A 24,608-nucleotide genomic window follows, 5' to 3' on the forward strand; every position below is an offset into this window, starting at 1 on the left:
AGGGCTGCATGGTGGAATAGTTGTGTGAATGTGAGCATAGAGAGATAGGGAATGGGTAAGAGTGCATGGATGTGACTGTGAAGTGGGATGTGGAGGAAGAGATTGCTGAAGCTGAGTGCTGTTGGGGAAAGGCAATGGGGATCAGGTTGAGGGTGATGGAAACTTCATACTTACTTTTCCTGTACGGTGAAGGTCATGGAAGCGCTTCCTGCACTGCATCCAGGTCCGGCGGGTGACTCCCTGAGAGTTGACCTCTGCAGTCACCTCCATGCAGCCCTGGTCTCTTTGGGAGGCCTCTTCCTCCCTGTGCTAGGGAAGAGGGCCTCCCTGTGGGCCCTAACCCCATCCACCAATGTCTGCAGTGACGTCTCATCAAATTTGGCGGCAGCTCGGCCTCTGCTGCTGGCAGCAGCTGGTGCAGGCTCCTCTGCCATTCTGTACGACTGGTTGGGAAGCCTGCAGAGGTTGAAAAGCTTGCTGGCCACTTTAAAAGCACCACGAATGATGACATCATACTGTGGGGCTTTCTGACTGGAAATGGACAATTAGCAAGGGTGTCCACACGCTGGAAATAAATTGGCCAATTGAGGGTAAATTGCGTGCAGCTGGCTGACCCATTTAGATTCGGGTCGGAACCCGACATTCGGGGAACCCGACAATTTCCCGCACCTTTGGGAAAATTGGGGCCATAGCGTTTTTACAAATGATCACAAAAGTAGTAACTGGCATCCAGTTCAAAGAAAATTGCAAATGAGCTGAGCATAGCTCTCTATAACATGCGGGGTGATGTTAGCAGGCAGCGGGTTCCACCCATCAGATGCAGTCACCAGGAGGCCCTATCAATTTTCGTGGTCAGGCCTCATTTGAATTAAATCCGTCAGCTGCCAGCATTAATCACGTTCCTTATAGGCAGCTATTGGGAGGGTGGGAAAGCCAATGGAAACAAAAATCGGATGAGATGTAAAACGGGCTGCCAACTCGCTATCACCCGTTTTACACATCGCACCAGTTAGTTAGAGGGATCCGCACTGGGTGATTCACCGAGCACAAGTGAACAGGAGCAGGTGCAGGTGGAAAAGGCAGCCGAGGAAACAGCTCCACGGAGTGCAAGCTTGTTTTGCTGAAAAGGAGAGAGATGCAGACTTTAGGGTCTCGGCCTTTAAAAGAAAGATGCTTTTTGTACACCAGCAATTGCACTGCCTGCCACGGAGCTTCTGCAACATGCTGGAGAGTATGAAGGAGTCTACTACCAACCTATGTGGGGTTTCGGTGCCTGGCATCAACACTCTGGAGTCATCCATGGAGCACTTCAATGGATACTAGAAACATAGAACATAGAAAAACATAGAAAAATAGGAGCAGGAGTAGGCCCTTCGAGCTTGCTCCGTCATTCATGGCTGATCCTCTATCTCAATACCATATTCCCGCTCTCTCCACATATCCCTTGATGCCTTTTGTGTCTAGAAATCTATTATACTGCAGCTGGGCCCACCTTGCGAGAGTCTGTGACATCAGTAATACTAGCTCTGAAGGATGCTCTTAATGGAGCCATACAGGCTCTGGGCTCCGCTATATCTTCCACCTGGGACAAGCTGGGAGAGCGAATGGATGGGGCTTCAGTCAGATCACGTTAGTTTGTTAATACCCAACAAGAGGCATGTGTATTAACAAACTAACCATAGAGATAACTAGATCTCAGAACATCGGGTCCTTGGAGAAATATAGATCAAACAAAGAAATAAAATAGTAGCACAACCTAAATTTTGTTCATTTTGTTTCAATATCAGGGTCAGGTACAATGCCAAAAGTAATAATGAGCCTTTCTCATTTGATACTTTCAAAGGCCTTCAATAAGGTACCACATAGTAGAACATGACTAAGGTCAGAACATGTGGAATCCGAAGACAGGAAGCAGAATGGGAAAGCAAGCTGGCTACAAAACAGAAAACGGAGAATAGTGGTTAAAGACAGTTACTCAGACTGGCAAAAGGCAGGAAGTGGTGTTCCACAAGGATCAGTACTGGGACCACTGTTGTTCACATTTACATAAACGATTTGGACTCGGGAATTGGAAGTACAATTTCAAGATTTGCGGATGTCACCAAATTGGAGAGGGTATAGTTAACACAGAGGTAGATTGTGATAAAATACAAGTAGACGTTAATAAACTTGCAGAATGGGCATGTAACTGGAAAATTCAATATAGATAAGTGTGAGGTGGTGCATTTTGGTAGGAGGACTAAGGAGGCCACATACTTGGAAAATAAGACTCTAAATGGGATAGAGGAGCAAAGGGATCTAGGAGTACAGATACACAGATCATTAAAAGTAGTAACACAGGTAAATAAGGCCATAAAAATGCAAACAAAGTACTGGGGTTAATTTCTAGAGGAATAGAATTGAAAAGCAGAAAAATTATGCTAAAACTATATAGAACCTTGGTTTGATCACACTTAGAATACTGTGACAGTTCTGGTCTCTATTATAAAAGGACATAGAGGCACTGGAGAAGGTGCAAAAAAGCTTTACAAGGATGATACCAGAACTGAGAGGTTAGAACGACTAGGAAAGATTAAACAGGCTGGGGCACTCTTCTCTAGAAAAGAGAAGGCTGAGTGGTGACCTGATAGAGGTCTTTATAATTATGAAGGGGTTTGATAGGGTACACGTAGAGAAGATATTTCCACTTGTCGGTGAGTCCAAACCTGGGGTCATAAATATAAGATATTCACTAATAAATCCATTAGAAGTTCAGAAAAACTTGCTACCACATGGAGTAGTTGAGGCAAATAGCATAGGTGCATTTAAAGAGAAGCTAGATAAGTGTATGATGGAGAAGGATATGCTGACAGGGTTAGATGAAGAAGAGTAGGAGATATCTCGTGTGGAGCATAGACCAATTGGGCCGAATGACCTGTTTCTGTGCTGTAAATTCTATATAATTCTTTGTAATCTGGAGTTAAGTGTAATGTCATAATAAGTACCTCTCTTTTGACAAAGATCATCTACAATTGGGAAAATGAGTGAGACCATGGGATATTCCCACTGTCATTGAGTTTTTCCATTGAAGCAGATCCCAATGAGACCTAACTGAAACTGAAGGATTACTTTTTGATACTAAAAGTACACTAATTGAAAAAAGCAAGTTGTTTGTTGCGGACATTTAGGCTGGAATTTTCTGTACCTGGGCGGGTTGGGTGCGGGCGGTCGGCGTGGTGGGTCGCGACCCCGTTGCTGCTTCCATCCCGCTGCAGAAAGCGACTTTCCGATAATGGGGCCTATTAAGCCCGCCCTGCGCGTTATCTGGCCCAATTAAATTGTGCAGGTCTAATGATATCTTCCATGATGCGTTTTCAGCCGGTATATTTAAAGGAGCCATAGCCACTTTGCATTTGAAGGTTCATCTAGGACTGTACAGACAGCACACTGGAGGTATTGATTGCTCCAAGCAGTTGGAGAGATGGCTGCTCAGAGGCAGAGGACTGCACCCAGGCTCTCCGATGACTCCCTCCATATCCTTGTGGAGGGAATCAGAGCACACAGGGAGGTCCTCTTCCCTTCCAATGGGTGGAAGAGACCTCCTCAGGAGACAAAAAGAGCCTGGCTCCAAATTATAGAGGAGGCCAACAGCAGGGATGTGTTCAGGAGGACCTGGGTGCAGTGCCGCAAACGTTTCAATGATCTCATTAGATCTGGAAAGGTGAGTACAAAGCCACACTCAACTTCATCCTGCTGTGCCTCTCATCACATCCCCATCACTCTGCCTTTCCTACCCTACTCCTGCACATCCTTACTCACACCAACATACCTTGCACGTCCACCCATCCCTCTCTCTTTATCTACATTATCACATCCCCATCTTACTAGCCACCCCTCACACTCAGCCTCATCCTAATGTAATCAAACCAACTAACAACACGCAAGGAGTCCACTTGGCATTGCCACCCCAATCTATCATAGTCTCCCTCTAAAGATATAACCCATCCGTTCCTTACACTCATTTTATCACTCTCACTCAACCTTCTCTTCTTTCCCTCCTTGCAGGAGAAGAGAGCGCACAATAAGAGGGAGAGAGAGAGAACTGGAAGTGGGCCTCCATCATTTGCCACCCTCACAACAGCCGAGGAGGCTGCATTGGAAGCCTCGGGAGTGGCCGAGCAGCTGGAGGTGGGAGACGGAGAGAGGTGGACATCTCAGCAACCTGGTGACAGAATTACATATCATACAGCTACATGGCATACAGCAATCACTCATATGGGGTCTGATGTCAGCAGCCAGTGAATGGTCATCATGTGCATAATGGTATGTGCACCCATTCTTCATATGGCATATCTAACTAATTTCTTTACTCTCCCACAGGTTCATCAAGAGTCCCCCCACTGTCCAGGAGGAAGAGCAAGATGACTCCTCAGAGGAGCCTCCAGCCTCTGAGGACGCAGCGTCACCAGACATGAGCGCACCCAACACCTGCGCAGATACGCACACCTCTGGGTCCAACGCGAGATAGAGTAGTGTTGTCACTGGGTCCGTCACAAGTCACAACTGAGCAAGAGCAGATGGTGGAGATAGGGATAGCCAGTGGAGACTCTTCGCCGGAGGTCGCAGGACGCTCTCAGCTCTGCTCAGCTGCATGCAGACGCTGAGCCTCGGGGGCCATCCAGAAAGAGGGCGATCCAGGAGGTGCAGCAAGAAGTGCAGGAGGCTCTGACAGGTTCTGTGAGCACGATGTCTGGAGGAGAATGGAGGAGTCCATCTCCAACATGAGCACCACTGTAGTGTCCGCGTATCAATAACACACGGACTGCAGGAGAACGGTAATAACAGGTGTTTACTGAACAGAGGGTATGCTGGAAACTGAAAGTACAGAAGCCTACTACGGCTTTATATACAGGTGTGGTCACTGCCGGTACTACAGTATAAAAGCAGTTCTCTCTTAAAGGTACATACACAACAATTCCTCCCCTTTTAGATAAACAGTACATAACATTCATTTAACAATTAAATAATAACTAATTACAATTACAATTTTCTCTGTAGTATATACATCAACTGAAGTAATCATTTATAAATTCAGTCTTTGAGGAAGCTTCCTGATCCTGTCTGGATAGCGCCTTTCTCGAGTATCCTGTTCTTGCGGCGGAGTTGATTCTGGCTCATTGTCATTGGTTGGTTCGTCAGCTTCCAACACCACTGCTTCTGAGGTAGACGCAATCTGTACTTCGGGTTCATCACCAGGTGCGCATGCTCGTGGCATGGGTTTGACTTGTTCCTGTGACTCTAGAATCTGGTCAGCATGGCGTCTCACGATGCTCTCTCCAATGTCCACTGTGTACATTAGTGGTCCCTGCTGTGTGCATATCGTTCCTGGCTGTCATTTTTCTGTTCGGTAGTCGCGGGCCAAGACTGGTTGCCCTATCTTGAAGCTCCTGGTTGGCTTCTCATTTATGTGCTGGAATTGCTTATCCTCAACATCTCGTCTTATGTTTGGTTTGAGCAAATCCAGGCAACATCTTAACCTTCGGTTAAAGAACATTATGGCTGGAGCTTGGTTGGTGACTGCATGTGTCGCATTCCGGTAAGCAAACAAGAAATTATCCACCTTGTGTTGTAGTGGTATGTTGTCGTTATACATCGCCTTTATTGCTTTTTTAAAAGTCTGAACAAACCTCTCAGCCAATCCATTTGTGGCTGGATGATATGGGGCAGATGTGTAATGCTTTACCCCATTATTCCTCAAAAACCTCCGGAAATCCTCGGACACAAACTGTGGTCCATTGTCGGAGCAAATCTGTTCTGGCAAGCCATTCCTGGTGAAGATGGTCCGTAGGACTGCAATAGTTTTCTCCATGGTGGTGGAGGACATTTTGATGACCTCTGGCCATTTCGAATGTGCATCCACGGCAATTAAAAACATTGAGTCCATAAATGGACCAGCAAAATCAATGTGTACCCATTGCCATGGAGATGAGGGCCACTCCCATGGGTGTAACGGGGCCTGTGGTGGAGCGTTTTGGACTTTCTGGCATCCTGTGCATCTCTTGGTCATTTCCTCGATTTCTTTATCGATTCCCGGCCACCGCACAAATGCCCTGGCTAGGCTCTTCATTTTTACCCCTCCCAGATGACCCTCATGAAGCTCATTGAGCACTCTATCTCTCAACTTGGGTGGAATTACCACTCGGGATCCACACATCAAGGTCCCCCGGCACACTGACAGCTGTTCTCTCCTTGGCGAGAATGCTGGCAACAGTGAGTCGCCATGTGCTGGCCATCCCTTCATCGTCAAATCATAGACCCGAGAGAGTGTCGGGTCATTTCGGGTTTCCTTCTCTATACTTGAGTTTGTAACAGGTAGACATTCGACTATGGTCGAATGGAATATCTCAACAGGGTCCACTGCAGGTGCTTCCTCCACCGTAGGCAACGGCAGGCACGACAGCCCATCAGCGTTTCCATGCTGTTTCGTACCCTTGTACTCTATGTCGTATTGATGTGCCCCTAGAAAAAGTGACCATCTTTGCAGCCGTTGCGCCGTCATCACCGGAACGCCCTTCTTTGGGTTAAAAATGGAGACAAGAGGCTGGTGATCAGTCAGTAGGGTGAATTTCTGCCCGTGCAGATAGTGATTGAACTTCTTCACCCCCCACACCAGGCTGAGGGCCTCCCTGTCAATCTGGGCGTAGTTACGCTCGGCTGAGGTTAACGAGCGTGATGCAAAGGCTATTGGCCTCTCTGAACCGTCAAGGAATTTGTGTGACAGCACCACTCCAATGCTGTAGGGAGACGCATCACATGCCAACCTAATCGGTAGTGTTGGATTGTAGTGGGCCAATACTTCTTTTGAAGTGATTAGGCATTTACATTTCTGAAAGGCACGCTTACACTCATCACTCCATTTCCATGCTACTCCAGTTTGCAGCAGGGCGTTCAGTGGGTGCAGAATTGTAGATAAATTTGGCAAGAACTTATGGTAGTAGTTCACCAACCTGAGGAACGACCTCAGTTGCGACACATTTTCCGGTGCTGGAGCCTTGACTACTGCCTCAATCTTGTCTGGGGACTTATGTAACCCCTCTTCATCAATCACGTGGCCACAGTACGAGATTTGTTTCCTGAAAAACTCGCATTTGGGGCGGTTGGCTCGTAGCCCATATTCTTGTAATCTAGTGAGCACCTGCTCCAGGTTGGCAAGGTGTTCACTGTCATTTTCGCCCGTAACCAGGATGTCGTCCAAATAACACTGGGTCCCCGGGATCCCTTGCAGGACTTGTTCCATCGCCCTCTGCCAAATAGCCGGAGCTGATGCTACCCCAAATACCAGTCGGTTGTACCTTTGTGAGTGTTTATCGTGAGGTATTTTCTAGATGTTTCTTCTACCTCCATTTGTAGATACGCTTGGGCCAGATCAATCTTCGTAAAGCGTTTCCCTCCAGATAGTGAGGCGAAAATATCTTCTATCCGCGGAAGTGGATATTGTACTGTGTGCAGGACTGGGTTCACAGTTACCTTAAAGTCCCCACAGATGCGAACTTTCTTCGGCTCCCCAGGCGTGCTGCTCAATGATTTCTTCATTACAGGAACGATGGGTGTGGCCCACTCGCTCCAGTCCACCTTGGACAGCACACCCGAACGCTCCAGACACTCCAGCTCTGCTTCGACGGCTGGGCGGATCGCATATGGTACCGGTCTGGCCTTTAAAAATTTTGTGTTTGCGTTATCTTCAACTTTTATCATTGCCGTTACGCCTTTTAGCGTCCCAAGTCCTTGCTGGAACACCTCTTTCGCATCAGTTAGAATTTTTGACAGTCGTCCAGGTGTGGCGTCGTCATCCTTTTTGTCAGCCACAGTTAGCGCCTGAATTGAATGCCAATCCAATTGTATTTTTCGGATCCATTCCCGTCCCAATAATGGTGGTCCTCCATCTTGTAGTATATATAGATACAGTTTCTGTGTTTCCTTGCCGTTGTATTTAACGGGCACCCTTATTTTTCCTCTGGGGTAGACTTTTTGCCCCGTATATGTCTTCAATACAATGGACGTGTCCTTCAAGGGTATGTGTGAGAATAGCCGCTCGTAGTCTCATCGATTCATGACTGTTAGGGCTGATCCTGTGTCCAATTCCATCTTTACTTGGGACCCTGCTATCATGAGGGTGACCCAAATGGTTCGGTGATCCTCCTTTGCGATCACGTTGTGTAACTTTAGACAACTTAGTCTCCTGCTCCCGGAGTCCTTATCACTCTCCTGATCTTCTGAACTACTGTCTGTCATTTTTTTTACTTTCTTGTACTTTTCCTTAGTAGTTCTTTTAGTGTTGGTTTTCTTTCTGGACCTGCAGACTCGTGCTATGTGTCCCACTTTTCCACATTGCCTGCATACTTTGTCCTTAAACCAGCAATCCTTCTGGTCATGGGTTGTTCTGCCGCAGCGATAGCACTTTTCTGCTCCATATGCCATTTCGTTGGTGCTATATTCTAGCAGTTTCTGTTGTATTTCCGCAGCTCCCCATGCTGCTGCTTCGTAGGATACTGCCACGCTGAAAGCCTTTTCTAGCGTAAGGTCCTTTTCCGAAAGTAGTCGTTTCTGGGTTCCTTCACTCTGGAGCCCGCAGACAAACTTATCCCTTAAGGTATCTGCCAGTCCTGCTCCGAACTGGCAGTGCTTCGATAACTTGCGTAGTTCCGTAAGATAGTCAGCATTACTTTCATCTTTGTGCTGGTTTCTTCTATGGAACTTGAATCTTTCTGCTATCAGCAGCGGTGTAGGGTTTAGGTGTTCCTGTAAGATATTGACAATCTCTTCAAAGCTTTTCTCCATTGGTTTAGCTGGGGTAATTAAATTCCGCAATAGGCTGTACGTTCTCGTGCCCATCAAATTTAATAATACCGATGCCTTCTTTTCATCGGCCACCTCATTTGCCTTGCAGTACACTTCAATTCTTTCCACATACGTGGTCCAGTCTTTTATTTTGTTGTCGAAAGCAGTAATACTGCCACTCTTCGGCATCTTGGGTGGTTTAAAATGGCGCCTCCCGCGCTTTTCCTTCTTCCCCAATGGATTAAAATGGCGCCTCCCGTGCTTTTCCTTCTTCCCCTTGCTGCCAATGCTGCTCCTAGCGTTCTAAATAGTAATGGCGGCGCCCCGTGGCTTCAGCGCGTCTCTCTTTTGTTAATTAATTTCCTTAGTTTTATTCTTCTTCGACGCTGTCCACTGCGCGTCTCTTTTCCTTCCCCTCTTTTTATTTTCTTTAACGCTGCCCGGCTCTTGAGCACCGACCGTGCCCTGTGCGCTCCACCCTCTCTCTCTCTTTTCCTTCCCGACAACGCTGCACGGCCCCCTTGCAGAGCCGCTCGATCGAGCTCAAGCCCGCTGCAGTCCGGAAGGGTCAGCACACTACCTGCTACCAGCACGATTTGCTGGAACACCTTGACTGGGGAGCCAAGCCCAGCTCTCCACAGCTTCCCCTGCGATTCACTGAACTCCGATGGATCACTGGGCGGTTGCCCACGGTCGACGCCCGTTGCTCTGGCTTCGACATCCAAGAAGCTTCTTTTCAGGAATGGATCCCCGCGAGGTGATGCAGTACTGCAGGTGAGTTCGAACCTGCTCGTCGCCACTGTAGTGTCCGCGTATCAATAACACACGGACTGCAGGAGAACGGTAATAACAGGTGTTTACTGAACAGAGGGTATGCTGGAAACTGAAAGTACAGAAGCCTGCTACGGCTTTATATACAGGTGTGGTCACTGCCGGTACTACAGTATAAAAGCAGTTCTCTCTTAAAGGTACATACACAACAACCACGGTGTCGCAAGCGATGGTGACTGTAGGCTCTTCCATGGAGAGGATGGTCACTTGCATGGACCACTCACAGGAGCACATGGTCTCCAGCTCCTTGTTAGCTGACAAGTGCAGGTGGCTCATGAGAAGGAAGATGGTGAGAGGGGAGAGGGAAGTGAGGGCTCCTCTCAAAGCGCTTACACTTCTCCCCCATTACCACCCCCTCAGTCAGAGCCCCAGATGGCTCCTCGGATCGCGATGGCCTAGTCTGCCCCTGCACAATCGCAGGAGGAGCAGACTTTGGCAGGGCCATCACAGGCTCCAAAACCCAGAGGATGTCCGTCAAGAGTGTCTAAGCAGTTGCAGCAGGGAAGTGAGCAGGCTGCCCCTATCTCTGCTGAAGCCACAGGGGTAGCACCTCGTAGAAGCATACGTAAGAGAAAGAAGACACACAAGTAGATTCACAAGAGTAGCCACTTGGGTGTTTTATTCAATGTTAATGGCAAGTTTCCGTTAATGTATTGTCAACCATTAAAATCTTTATTTTCACCAATTTTCTGTCTTGGATACATTTGTGTGCACCTATGGAAGTGGCTTAGTGAGTTGCAGTGACTGGTGAGACATAACAGAACCTCCAGCAGTGGTGGTCAGTGTGAAAGGACTGGCTTGGTTATTGTAGGGATCCTTTATGGTGTTGCTGTGGGGTGGTGCCAACATGGCGCAGCATGTGGTAGCCATATGGGTGTACAGTGTAAAGTTAAGTAAATCTGGACATGATGAGGCCATCCCTGATCTCCCGGGCAGCAATTTGCTCGGGTGCTGATGCACTCTGTCCTGTACAGCATCAGGTGGCTGTGGAGAAGGTTGGTGGTGTTGTTGTTGGTGCTACTGGTGTTGGGACTCATCGTGGTCCGATTCTGAGGACCAAGGTGAGACAGTGTAAACCCATGCTGATGAAATAGATGGCAGGTCAAGTAGAGTTAACAGAATTTGTCAATGGTGAGAGAAGTTCTTCTAATGAGGTGACACTGGATGGAGACTTTGCTGGAAACACTTGCAGCCTGCAGAAAGTTAAATCTGTGCTGGCAATGTAGTCAGCAATAGCTTCTGCTTGAGGAGGTCAGAGCTTTTACTGTACATTTGAAGCTGTCAATTAATCAGCTGGAGCAATGGCCACTCAACTCCCGCCTCAGGTTGACAGACGTGGTTTCCCGTGAATCCTGTGACCATGCAGGGAAATTTAAACTGTAGGAGGAAAAAGGCTCTTAAGTGTCTGACAACAAGCTTATAATGATTTCAATTAGGCCGCCTGCCTCTGCCGGTTGGGTCGCTGCTGCATCAGCAAACGTGCCCGAGGGAAAGGTGCGTTGGGGCGGGATGACGGGGGGTTCTCGACCCCTCCGACTTTTTTCAAATTTCACACCCGACCCGCCTCCGATCGTGCCCGCACAGACGCCAGAAAATTCCGGCCTTAATGTCTAGAATAATAACAAAACATTCCCAGAAAGGAATTTATTGTAAACAATTATTGAGTTTGTAAGTTCCGACATTTACTAATTTGTTTTAATCCCCATTGAGTAACAGTGATAATATTGTGTGTATTTTCTGTATTTCTTTTTCAGTGACGGGTATTTTCACATTTTTACCAAAAATAGAATTTTGTTCAACAGGAAGCTTCCTTTGTGCTGCTAAATCTCTAACAAAACAGGAACCTGAGTCCATGAAATCATTATTAATTGATTGTATGTCATTCCAGATGCCATGTGGGACTTTAGTGGTCAAAACCAACTGTTAGTATATGGCCCCAATGCCACTGCTGGTATATTTGCTACATACCCATCTGTGCACTTAACTCCACTGAATGGCTTTTTTGATCAGGTACGTAGCAAAAATGTATTAAATTAAATACATGCCGTATCATGCAAAACTGCAACCTCATCTCATTGGACAGTGATTATTTTATCAAATAGCCAAGGCCATATCTCCAGTTATCAGATTGGAGATTTATTATGATTTGAAATTGGAGGTATCTCTCTGGCTAAGACCTTCCAGTTTTATTAACGAGTGTGGTGACATATTAGATTAAAATAATTCACAGATAAAATGTATTACATCTTATCTGAAACATTTAATTATAATATGTGTAAAATATATCAAGGGCAATAACGGATGGGCAATAAGTGTCGGCATTGCCAGCATCGCCCATATCACAATAATGAATCATTAAAAAAAAATCAACCATGTCAGAAACATGATGAAGCAAACTTGGCAAAAGGTGCACTCAACTCACATGAAATGCAAAGCTATGGCCCATTAAATTGGAAGAACTGCACAGACTGGCATGAATTATGTCACAGGACAGTCCTCATTTATATACACTTCCACTGATTTCTTACAGTAGTTGTTTAGCCTGGAGCACATTGGGGGGTAAAATTGGTCTTCTGTGGCAGTGCAAAATGGCGAAAATGAATTAACAGCCCGTTCACATCCTGCCCGATTTTTCTTTTCCATTAAACAGGTCCAAAGACAAATTTTACCCCCATTGTATTAACTTGACACTAAGCTGGTGCTGAAATGTGCAAACTTTGTCAAGTACATTTTCTATTGAGAATCAATTGGTATAGAGCCTCGTAATGCCTCATACCACTGAGAAGCATCATAAAATGAGGATATTATATGAGCTAGAAACACCAGGTAAAACATCAGAACAATATTGATTTTTTGGAAGACCTGTATTTGTTGTGTTGTATCTATGTCTATTACTGTTCAGCACTAATCTGTTGTTCCTTAAATACATTATACACTGCCATGTTTCAGGATTTTACAATCATTTTTCCATAGAAAGGAATTAGAAAAAAGTTATCTTTTAATGTATTTTTAAGCAATGTGTATTGTCACAAATTAAAAAAATATGAAAGGAGGTTAATGCACTAAACATAAATTATTTTCTATAGAGACTAAACAATAAGCAACTTGTTAGCTTGTCAAAGCAATCAAAATACATGGTGTTGAAAAGTCCTTTGATCTCGGTCTGTGAAAAGATAGAAACATAGAAACATAGAAGATAGGAGCAGGAGTGGGCCATTCGGCCCCTCGAGCCTGCTCCGCCATTCAATGAGATCATGACTGATCATCCAAATTCAGTACCCTGTCCCTGCCTTCTCCCCATAAACCTTGATCCCTTTAGCCTTAAGAAATATATCCAACTCCTTCTTGAATATATTTAATGAATTGGCCTCTACTGCCTTCTGTGGTAGAGAATTCCACAGGTTCACCACTCTCTGGGTGAAGAAATTCCTCCTCATCTCAGTCCTAAATGGCCTACCCCTTATCCTTAGACTATGACCCCTAGTTCTGGACTCCCTGGCCATCGGGAACATCCTTCCTGCATCTAGTCTGTCCAGACCTGACAGAATTTTATAGGTTTCAATGAGATCCCCTCTCAATCTTCTAAACTCCAGTGAGTACAAGCCCAATCAACACAATCTCTCCTCATACGTCATTCCTGCCATCCCAGGTATCAGCCTGGTGAATCTTCGCTGCACTCCTTCCATGGCAAGAACATCCTTCCTCCGATAAGGCGACCAAAACTGCACACAATACTCAAGGTGCGGTCTCACCAAGGCCCTGTACAACTGCAGCAAGACATCCTTGTTTCTGTACTTGAACCCTCTTGCTACGAAGGCCAACATACCATTTGCCTTCTTTGTTAGATCCGTGGTTCAGGGGATAAATAATTACACGGATGCTGTACATAAACAAATAACAGGTCTTTACTGGAGGAGGGTCATCTCTAGACTGGGGAACAGAGGCATGCGCACAGCTTATATACCGGTGTGGTCACTGCCGGTACTACAGTATACAGGGGCTGTAAAAAGTAGTTCTGACTTAAAGCACATACACTACAATTCCTCCCTTTTTAGCTTAATAATACCCCCTTAATATTCAAATAACAATGACATTTTTACATGTACATTCAATAACAAAAGTCCATTTATAGATTCAGTCTTTGGGGTGGCTTCCTGACCCTTTCGGGATAGCGCCTTTCCGGAGGTTCTTGTTCTTGGTGCAGAGGCGATTCTGACCCCTTTTCATCGGGTAGTTCATCGGGTTCCACTGCTACTGGGTCTGAAGTAGATGCTACCGGTATGTCGGGTTCATCCCCAGGTACTCGATTCATGGGGTTGATGCCTTCCTGTGATGCTAAGATCTGATCGACGTGGCGTCTCACAATGTTCTCCCCGACATCCACTGTGTACATTAATGGCCCCTGCCTTGTACATATCGTTCTGGGTTGCCACTTCTCTGTTCGATAGTCACGGGCCAAGACTGGTTGCCCTACATTGAAGCTCCTTGTCGGCTTCTCGTTGATGTGCTGGAATTGTTTGTCCTCAACATTTCTTCGCACATTTGGTCTGAGCAAGTCCGGACGAGATCTCAACCATCGGTTAAAGAACATCATGGCCGGGGTCTGGTTGGTAACTGCATGTGTCGCGTTTCGGTAGGCTAATAAGAAATTGTCCATCTTATGCTGTAGTGGAATTTCCTCGTCGCACATGGCCTTTATCGCCTTCTTAAAGGTTTGTACGAACCTCTCAGCCAATCCATTGGTGGCTGGATGATACGGGGCGGATGTGTAATGTCTTACCCCATTCCTTTTCATGAATTTTTGGAACTCGTCGGACACAAACTGTGGTCCATTATCAGAGCAGATCTGCTCTGGCAAACCGTTTCTGGCAAATATGGTCCGTAGGACTGCAATCGTTTTCTCTGTAGTGGTTGAAGACATCTTTATCACCTCAGGCCACTTTAAATGAGCATCCACTGCTATTAAGAACATTGAGTCCATGAATGGACCAGCGAAATCAATGTGCACCCGTTGCCATGGAGAGGAGGGCCACTCCCATGGGTGTAGAGGGGCATGTGGTGGTGCATTTTGGACCTTCTGGCATCCTAAGCAGCTCTTAGTTAGGTCTTCGATTTGTTGATCGATTCCCGGCCACCACACATAAGCCCTAGCAAGGCTTTTCACTTTCACTCCCCCCAGATGATCTTCATGTAGCTCCTTTAGCACTCTCTCCCTTAACTTGGGTGGAATCACCACTCTGGATCCACACATCACTGTCCCCGGCATACTGACAGCTGTTCTCTTCTGGATGAGAATGCTGGCAACAGTGAGTCGCCATGTGTTGGCCATCCCCTCACCGTCAATTCATATACCCGTGACAGCGTCGGATCATTGCGGGTCTCCTTCTCTATATCCGCGTTTGTTACTGGCAATCGTTCAATTATCGACGAATAAACTATCTCGATAGGGTCCACTGCTGGTGCTTCCTCCACCGTAGGCAGTGGCAGGCGCGATAGCCCATCAGCGTTCCCATGCTGTTTCGTGCCTTTATATTCTATTTCATATTGAGCCGCCCCTAGAAACAGGGACCATCTTTGTAACCACTGTGCAGTCATTACTGGCACGCCCTTCTTAGGATTAAAGATGGAGACAAGTGGTTGGTGGTCAGTCAACAAGGTGAACTTCTGCCCATGCAGATGATGGTTGAATTTTTTTACTCCCCATACTAGGCTGAGGGCCTCCCTGTCAATCTGGGCGTAGTTGCGCTCGGCTGAGGTTAGTGACCGAGACGCAAAGGCTACTGGCCTCTCCAACCCGTCTGGGAATTTGTGCGACAGCACCGCTCCAATGCCATAGGGTGATGCATCACATGCCAAACGAATTGGTAGTGCTGGGTTGAAATGGGCCAACACCTCTTTTGATGTGATCAATCTTTACACTTCTGGAAAGCTCGTCTACGTTCGTCATCCCACTTCCATGGTACCCCTGTTTGCAGTAGGGTGTTCAGCGGGTGTAATACCGTAGACAAATTTGGTAAGAACTTGTGGTAATAGTTTACCAGCCCGAGGAACGACCTCAGTTGTGACACATTTTCCGGTGCTGGAGCCTTGACTACTGCCTCAATCTTGTCAGGGGACTCATGTAACCCCTCTTCATCGATGACGTGGCTGCAATACGAGATCTGTTTCTGGAAAAACTCGCACTTGTGGCGATTAGCTCGTAGCCCATATTCCTCTAATCTGGCGAGCACCTTCTCCAAGTTAGCGAGGTGATCACCGTCATTTTTGTCCGTGACCAAGATGTCATCCAAATAACACTGGGGCCCTGGAATCCCTTGCAGGACCTGATCCATCGCCCTTTGCCAAATAGCCGGAGCCGAGGCTACTCCAAACACCAGCCGGTTGTATTGATAGAGACCTTTATGGGTGTTGATCGTAAGGTAATGTTTTGAAGCTTCTTCTACCTCCATTTGCAAGTACGCCTGGGCTAGATCAATTTTGGTGAAGTGTTTACCACCAGATAGCGAGGCGAAAATATCCTCAATTCATGGAAGCGGATATTGCACCGTGTGAAGGACTGGGTTTACTGTCACCTTAAAATCCCCACAGATGCGGACCTTCTTTGGTTCCCCAGACGTATTACTCAATGACCTCTTCATTACAGGAACGATGGGTGTAGCCCACTCGCTCCAGTCCACTTTGGACAGTACTCCTGAACGTTCCAACCCTTCCAGCTCTGCTTCAACCGCTGGTCTGATCGCATAAGGCACTGGTCTGGCCTTCAGAAACTTTGGGCTTGCATTACCCTCTATTTTAATTGTTGCTGTTATTCCTTTTAGTGTTCCTAGTCCCTCCTGGAACACTTCTTTTGCGTCAGTTAGCATTTTTGACAGTCGTCCAGGTGTGACGTCGTCATCCTTTTTGGCCTCCACCTTCAGTGCCTGCATGGAATGCCAATCTAAATGTATCTTCCGGATCCATTCACGTCCTAGCAGTGGTGGTCCTGCATTTGGCAATACATATATATCCATTTTAGGTATTTCCTGACCTTTATATGTCACTTTCACCCTTATTTTTACTTTGGGGTAGACTTTTTGCCCCGTATACGTCTTCAAGACAATCTCTGTAGCTTTCAAGGGTATGTGTGAAAATAGCCGCTTGTAGTCTCTTTGATTTATGACTGTTAGAGCTGACCCTGTGTCCAATTCCATTTCCACTTGGACTCCGTCTATCTTGAGTGTAACCCAGATAGTCTGGTGATCCTCCATTTCGGTTACATTATGTAGTTTCAGACAATCCAGCTCCTTGCTTCAGGAGTCTGTGTCACTTTTCTGTTCGTCTGAACCACTGTCCATCACCTGGTGTACCTTTTTGTACTTCTCCTGTGGAGATTTCTTACTGTTGGTTTTCTTCCCAGACCTGCAGACTCTTGCTATGTGTCCTGCTTTCCCACACTGTCTGCACACTTGGTCCTTGAACCAACAATCTTTCTGGTCATGTGTTGTTCTGCCGCAGCGATAGCACTTCCCTGTTCCATAGGTCATTTCGTTGGTGCCATATTCTTGCGTTCTCTGTTGTATCTCTGCAGCGCCCCTTGCGGCTGCTTCGTGTGATACTGCCATACTGAAAGCTTTGTCCAGCGTAAGGTCCTTTTCTGATAGAAGCCGTTTCTGGGTTCCTTCACTTTGTAGCCCACACACAAACTTGTCCCTTAACGTGTCTGCTAGTCCCGCTCCAAACTGGCAGTATTTCGATAGCTTGCACAGTTCCGTTAGGTACTCAGCATTGCTTTCGTCTTTGTGTTGGTTCCTTTTATGGAACTTAAATCGTTCTGCTATCAGCAGCGGTGTGGGGTTTAAGTGGTCCTGTAGGATTTCTACTATGCTTTCAAAATTCTTGTTTACCGGCTTCTCTGGGGTTATTAGATTTCGCAGTAACCCATAAGTTTTTGCACCCATGGAATTTAACAGAACCAGTGCTTTATTAGCATCTGGCACTTCATTCGCCCTGCAGTACACCTCAATGCGTTCCATATATGTCGCCCAATCTTCGACTTCATTGTCGAACGTAGAGGTACTGCCACTCTTTGGCATCCTTGGTTGTGCGTTAACTATCCCCAATGGCGCCTCCCACGCTTCCCCTTCTTCTCCGCTGGCACAAAATGGCGTCTCCCGTGCTTTCCTTCCTTCCTGCGCTCGCCTGTCTTCTCTGCTGCGGCTTCGCAAAATGGCATCTCCCGCGCTCTTCCTTCTTCTCCGTGGCTCAATGGCGCCTCCTCGCTCTCCCTGCTTCTCCGCGGCTCAATGGCATCTCCCCTTGCTTCGCCCCGCGGACCCTGATCAGCCCGTAATCCCTGGCTGTGCTCTGCACGTTCTTCTCTTGATATTTGTCGACGCCGCTCGGTCTAGAACCCGGCTGTTTCTTACCCTCTCTCTCTCCGGTTTGCAGTACTTTCCCTCTTTCTTACCCCGTCGACGCTGCCCGGCTCTCTCTCTCTGCCATCGGTCGGCTCCAGCCGCCGCTGCTCGGGAAGGGTCTGCTCTGGACCTGTCGTCGGTCTCTTACTGCTCGTTGTGGCTGGGGAACCAAGCCCGGCTCTCCACAGCCTCCCCAGCGAAGTTGGATCTCTGCCTGACTGCTGGGCGGTTGCTCGCGGTCGATGCCCGTGTTCCTGGACTCGACTATTTTTTTTTTTTTTTTTTTTTTTTATGTTGCAGATAGATTCGCATCAACACTCGTCGCCACTGTTAGATCCGTGGTTCAGTGGATAAATAATTACACGGATGCTGTACATAAACAAATAACAGGTCTTTACTGGAGGAGGGTCATCTCTAGACTGGGGTACAGAGGCATGCGCACAGCTTATATACCGGTGTGGTCACTGCCGGTACTACAGTATACAGGGGCTGTAAAAAGTAGTTCTGACTTAAAGCACATACACTACATTCTTAACCGCCTGCTGCACCTGCATGCTTACCTTCAACGACTGGTGCACAAGAACACCCAGGTCTCTTTGCACTTCCCCTTCTCCCAATCTATTGCCATTCAAATAATAATCTGCCTTCCTGTTTTTGCCACCAAAGTGGATAACCTCACATTTATCCACATTATAGTGCATTTGCCATGTTTCTGCCCAATCACCCAACCTGTCCAAATCGTACTGGAGTTTCACGACATCCTCCTCACAGCATACCCTCCGACCCAGCTTTGTGTCCTCTGCAAATTTGGAGATACTACATCCAATTCACTCGTCCAGATCATTAATATAGTGATAGAGGCTGGGACACTGGATTTCTGAAATAAGATGTTGCACAAGCAGTCAGGCAGCAAAAGGCAGGCTCAGAAAGAAAGAGACAAGAGACTGCAGGGAAAGGAAGTTCTGCCATAGGACTATAGGCCAGAATACAGAGCAGTTATTCTGCTTTTGTTAATAAGATGGGTGTACAAAAGTGTAGTGGGTACATTATTTTATATTATTACATGATGACCAGTTGTACTGATTAAATTAAGTGAATTTGATCATAACTGTTGCTCTGTATGCTCACTTGATATATGAAATAAAGCAGACTAGTGATTCGTATCAAGCCCGGTGTCACCAAATGTTCGCTCAGTCTACTTTTAGACAGATTGAAGAATTATACATGCAGAAGACATGATTATCCAATCCAGATCACAAGGGGATGCTATTGTTCCGTCCCTGGGGTATGCTATTGTACAAGTGGATATAGGGCAGTGTCAACTCCTATAAAACAAAGATGCTCAGACGAGTGAAGCAAATGATGCCACTGAACCCGGGCAAGTATTGATGGCAGACTCATTTGTAACACATACAATGCCAATTTTAATGACATTCTAGGATATAAACCTGCAGCATAGGAAAATTTATTTTTAACAGTCAGCGTATTCATGATGTCAATTTGCTATACTGAATATAAGCATGATAATTCCCTTCAATTGAATTTGCTTTTCCTTTTTCCAAATGCAGCTGATTGGAACTGCCGCTCTCATAGTTTGCATCCTTAGCATTGTGGATAAATTCAATAACCCGGTGCCAAAGGGACTGGAAGCATTTACTGTTGGTTTTACCGTCCTGGTAATTGGCTTGTCAATGGGTTTCAACTCTGGGTATGCCGTGAACCCTGCCAGAGACTTTGGACCTCGTTTGTTTACAGCATTGGCTGGCTGGGGAGCTGAGGTTTTTGTGTATGTTGTTTTTATCAGTTCTTACTTATGGTTTTGCTTTCAATTGATTTTTACTTGGAGTGACGTGCTGGATTCTGGGGTGTAAGATTAACACCAGTCATTTAAATTATGGGGACTTTGTACATGTAATAATGACAATTTGAATGTTACTGCAGCTACCAGCGATGCATTGGATATCAAAAATATACATAAAGTAACTCAATGAACACTGCCATTAACATCTTGTACTGATACACTGCCGGCATCCGAACTGAATGCGCACTTACCTGCTGGGAACCGAGAAGTTGCTGTCAGATGCTGCGGAGTAGAGGGCAGCGCAGTGGCCCACGGATCCCAGGGGCGCACCGTGTGCGGAAGCGTACCTGGGATCACGTGGGCTGGTGCTCCAATCAGCAAACAGAAGGTATCTCATTAATACTATTAGAGACCGTAGGGCTATTCGCCATTTAAACTTCAGTGCTTCAAAAATATACTTAAATTTGTGATTTTGGGGTTGTTGTGTCTGTGTGTTGATAGAGACACTGAAGACAGGAGTTGGTTTCATAGGTGTTTACTAAACAAAGTCTGGAGGGGAACTAACTGATACAACACAATATACAGGCTTATATAGCCCGAGTGGCCATTACCGGCATTACAGTACACATGGGGCTCTTAAAGGCACATACACTACAATTCCTCCCCTTTTAGCCAACCAGTACATAATATTTTAAGTAATTATTAATTACATGTTACAAGAAAAATAATCTACACATTGCTGCAGTTAATTAATTATAAGTCAGTCTCTCTGGAGGCTTCCTGACTCGGTCCGGATAATGCCTCGGTGGTGTAGTAGTTTCTGGTGGTGCAGTAGGTTCTTTTGGCAAGGCTGATTCGGCTTGAATGCCAGTGTTGGGTTCATCGGGTTCCAGTATCACCGGATCGGAAGTAGATATGGGTATCTCTACTTCATCGTTAGGCGTATAGAGTTGTGGTGTAGGTTGTCCCTTTTCGGATGACTCTATGATTTGGTCAGCATGGCGCCTTATTATGCTTTCTCCGATGTCCATGGTATACATCAGCGGTCCTAGTCGTGTGCAGGTAGTTCCAGGCTGCCATTTCTCGGTACGGTAGTCCCGGGCCAAAACTTGTTGACCTATCTGGAAGGTTCTAATTGGCCTTTCATTCATGCCTTGAAATTGCCAGTTCTCCACATCCCTTCTGATGTTGGGCTTGATCAAATCCAGCCGGCATCTTAGGCTTCTATTGAAGAACATCATGGCGGGAGTTTGGTTTGTAACCATATGTGTTGCATTCCTGTATGCGAACAAGAAGTTATCCACCTTGTGCTGAAGTTTTATGTCTTCATTACCCATGGCATTTATGGCCTTCTTGAAGGTCTGGACAAACCTTTCAGCCAATCCATTGGTGGTGGGATGGTATGGGGCGGACGTGTAGTGCTTAACCCCATTGTTTTTTAAGAACTTCCTGAATTCTTCGGACACAAATTGCGGTCCATTATCAGAACAGATCTGTTCCGGCAGCCCATTCCTGGCAAATATGGTCCTTAATACTGTGATGGTTTTTTCCGTGGTGGTGGAGGACATCTTTATTACCTCCGGCCGCTTGGAGTGTGCATCAACTGCGATTAAGAACATTGAGTCCATAAATGGACCAGCAAAGTCGATGTGTACCCTTTGCCAGGGAGATGAGGGCCACTCCCATGGATGTAGAGGGGCTTGGGGTGGAGCGTTTTGGACCTTCTGGCATCCTAGGCAGCTCTTGGTCATTTCTTCGATGTCTCCATCAATACCTGGCCACCATACAAACGCCCTGTCTAGGTTCTTCATTTTCACTGCACCCAGATGCCCCTCGTGAAGCTCCTTTAGAAATTTATCCTGGAGTTTGGGTGGAATCACCACTCTGGATCCACACATCAAGGTTCCTCGGCACACTGACAGCTGTTCTCTTCTTTGCGAGAATGCTGGCAACAGTGGTTCGCCATGTGCTGGCCATCCCTTCACTGTTAAATCGTAGACTCGTGAGAGAGTTGGGTCATTTTTAGTTTCCCTTTCAATGGCAGAATTTGTTACTGGTAGACATTCGACTATGGTAGAGTGGAAAATCTCCACTGGGTCTACGGTAGGTGCTTCTTCTACCGTTGGCAACGGTAGGCGCGATAACCCGTCAGCATTCCCATGCTGTTTTGATCCTTTGTATTCTATGTTGTATTGGTGTGCCCCTAGAAAAAGGGACCACCTCTGTAGCCTTTGCGCTGTCATAATGGGAACACCCTTTTTAGGGTTGAATATGGAGATGAAGGTTTGATGGTCAATCAACAAGGTAAATTTTTGTCCGTGTAGGTAATGGTTGAATTTCTTCACTTCCCATACCAGGCTGAGTGCTTCCCTGTCGATTTGGGCATAGTTACGCTCAGCTGAGTTCAATGAGCGTGACGCAAAAGCTATCGGCCGTTCCGAGCCATCAGGGAATTTATGCGATAATACTGCTCCTACGCCGTAAGGGGATGCATCGCACGCCAGTCTGATTGGCAGTGATGGGTTGTAATGAGCCAAAACTTCTTTGGACGTGATTAAGTCTTTGCATTTATGGAAGGCACGTTTACAGTCTTCGCTCCATTTCCAAATTACTCCTGTTTGTAGCAGTTCATTAAGAGGGTGTAGAAGAGTTGATAAGTTTGGTAAAAATTTATGATAGTAATTTATTAATCCCAGGAACGACCTTAATTGTGAAACATTTTCAGGTGCTGGGGCTTTTATGACCGCTTCAATTTTTTCAGGTGACTTATGCAACCCTTCCTTATTAATTATGTGGCCACAATATGATATTTGATTTTGGAAAAATTCACACTTGGGGCGATTTGCTCGTAGGCCCCGTTCTCTCAGCCTAGTGAGCACCTGCTCCAAATTGGGAAGGTGCTCGTTGTCGTTTTCTCCTGTTACAAGGATGTCGTCTAGGTAGCATTGAGTCCCCGGAATCCCTTGGAGGACTTGCTCCATAGCTCTTTGCCAGATAGCTGAAGCGGATGCTACTCCGAAAACCAGTCGATTGTACTGGTACAGACCTTTGTGTGTATTTATCGTGAGATATTTTTTAGAGGCCTCTTCAACCTCCATCTGTAGATATGCCTGTGCCAAGTCAATTTTGGTGAAACGTTTCCCTCCGGATAGTGAGGCGAAAATATCTTCTATCCTCGGAAGAGGATACTGTACCGTGTGAAGGACCGGGTTTACAGTCACCTTGAAGTCTCCACAGATGCGAATTTTTCTCTGTTCTTCAGATTTATCATTATTCAATGCTTTCTTCATGACTGGAACGATGGGTGTTGCCCACTCGCTCCAATCTATTTTGGATAATACGCCTGCCTTTTCCAAATTCTCCAGCTCTGCCTCAACTGCTGGACGAATTGCGTATGGCACCGGTCTTGCCTTAAAAAACTTGGGAATTGCTGCATCTTCTACTTTTATTGAGGCGGTGATGCCTTTCAAGGTTCCTAGTTTCTCTTGAAACACTTCTTTGGCGTTGGCCAAGATGTCTTTTAATCGTTCAGGTATGATGTCATCCTCGTTTTTTTCCTTACTGGTCACCGTCAGTGCCTGAATGGAGTGCCAGTCTAAACGTATTTTCCTGATCCATTCACGTCCCAACAGCGGTGGACCACCATCTTGTAGAATGTATAAATACAACTTTTGTATTTCCTTGCCGTTGTATACAACAGGCACCCTTATTTTTCCTTTGGGGTATTCTTTCTGCCCCATATATGTTTTCAAGATAATGGATGTGTCTTTTAAAGGTATATGCGGAAATAGCCGCTCGTAATCCCGTCGATTTATGACGGTCAGCGCTGATCCTGTATCTAGCTCCATTTTAACTGGGGACCCTGCTATCGTGAGGGTAACCCAAATGGTCTGGTAATCATCTTTGGTAATTACATTATGTAATTTGAGACAGCTTAGTCTCTTGTTTTCGGAGTCGCTATCGCTCTTCTGGTCTTCGGAGCTACTGTCCGTCATCATTTGTACCTTTCTGTACTTTTCTTTCTTGATTTTTTTTTTCCTGTCTGTGGATTTTTTTTGTCCAGATTGGCATACCCGTGCAATGTGTCCAATCTTTCCGCATTGCCTGCATGCTTTGTCCTTGAACCAGCAGTCCCTCTGGTCATGGGTGGATCTGCCGCAGCGATAACATCTCTCGATACCCTGTGTCATTTCATGGGTGCCGAAGTCCTGTGTCTTTTGTTGTATCTCTGCAGCTCCTCTTGTGGCTGCTTCGTATGATACAGCCATACTGAAAGCCTTGTCCAGTGTTAAATCTTTTTCAGAAAGCAGCCTTTTCTGTGTTCCTTCACTTAAGAGACCGCAGACGAATTTGTCTCGAAGATAATCTGCTAGTCCTGCCCCGAATTGGCAGTGTTTTGATAGCTTTCTTAATTCGGTGAGGTAATCAGCGTTACTTTCATTCTTGTGTTGATTTCTCTTGAAGAATTTGAATCATTCCGCTATCAGCAGCGGCGTTGGGTTTAAGTGCTCCTGTAGGGTATCAACAATTTCTTTAAAATTCTTGTCCTTTGGTTTGGCTGGAGTGATTAAATTTCGTAACAGCCCGTATGTCTTTGCGCCCATTAGATTTAGCAGTACTGAAGCTTTTTTTCATCTTCTATTCCATTTGCGGTGCAATATACCTCCACTCTTTCCACATATGTGGTCCAATCCTCTATCTCGTTATCAAAAGCATCAATATTGCCAGACTTAGGCATCCTAGAAATAAAATGGCGCTTCCCG

At 46.1% G+C, this 24,608-nt stretch overlaps 1 protein-coding gene across 1 annotated transcript in view; it reads left to right on the plus strand.

Annotated features, from left to right (window-relative positions):
- Positions 1-24,608, plus strand: part of LOC147123504 (aquaporin-3-like) — a 57,827-nt gene that overhangs the window by 23,547 nt on the left and 9,672 nt on the right. Inside the window, exons 4-5 of the mRNA XM_085973876.1 lie at positions 11,537-11,658; positions 19,613-19,830. Of these exons, the coding sequence (XP_085830002.1) occupies positions 11,537-11,658; positions 19,613-19,830 (340 nt within the window). The remainder of the gene's footprint in view (positions 1-11,536; positions 11,659-19,612; positions 19,831-24,608) is intronic.

Source organism: Somniosus microcephalus, chromosome 2 (genome assembly GCF_052327205.1).
Source record: "Somniosus microcephalus isolate GS21.2 chromosome 2, FLI_Smic_1.0, whole genome shotgun sequence".
NCBI lineage: Eukaryota > Metazoa > Chordata > Chondrichthyes > Squaliformes > Somniosidae > Somniosus > Somniosus microcephalus.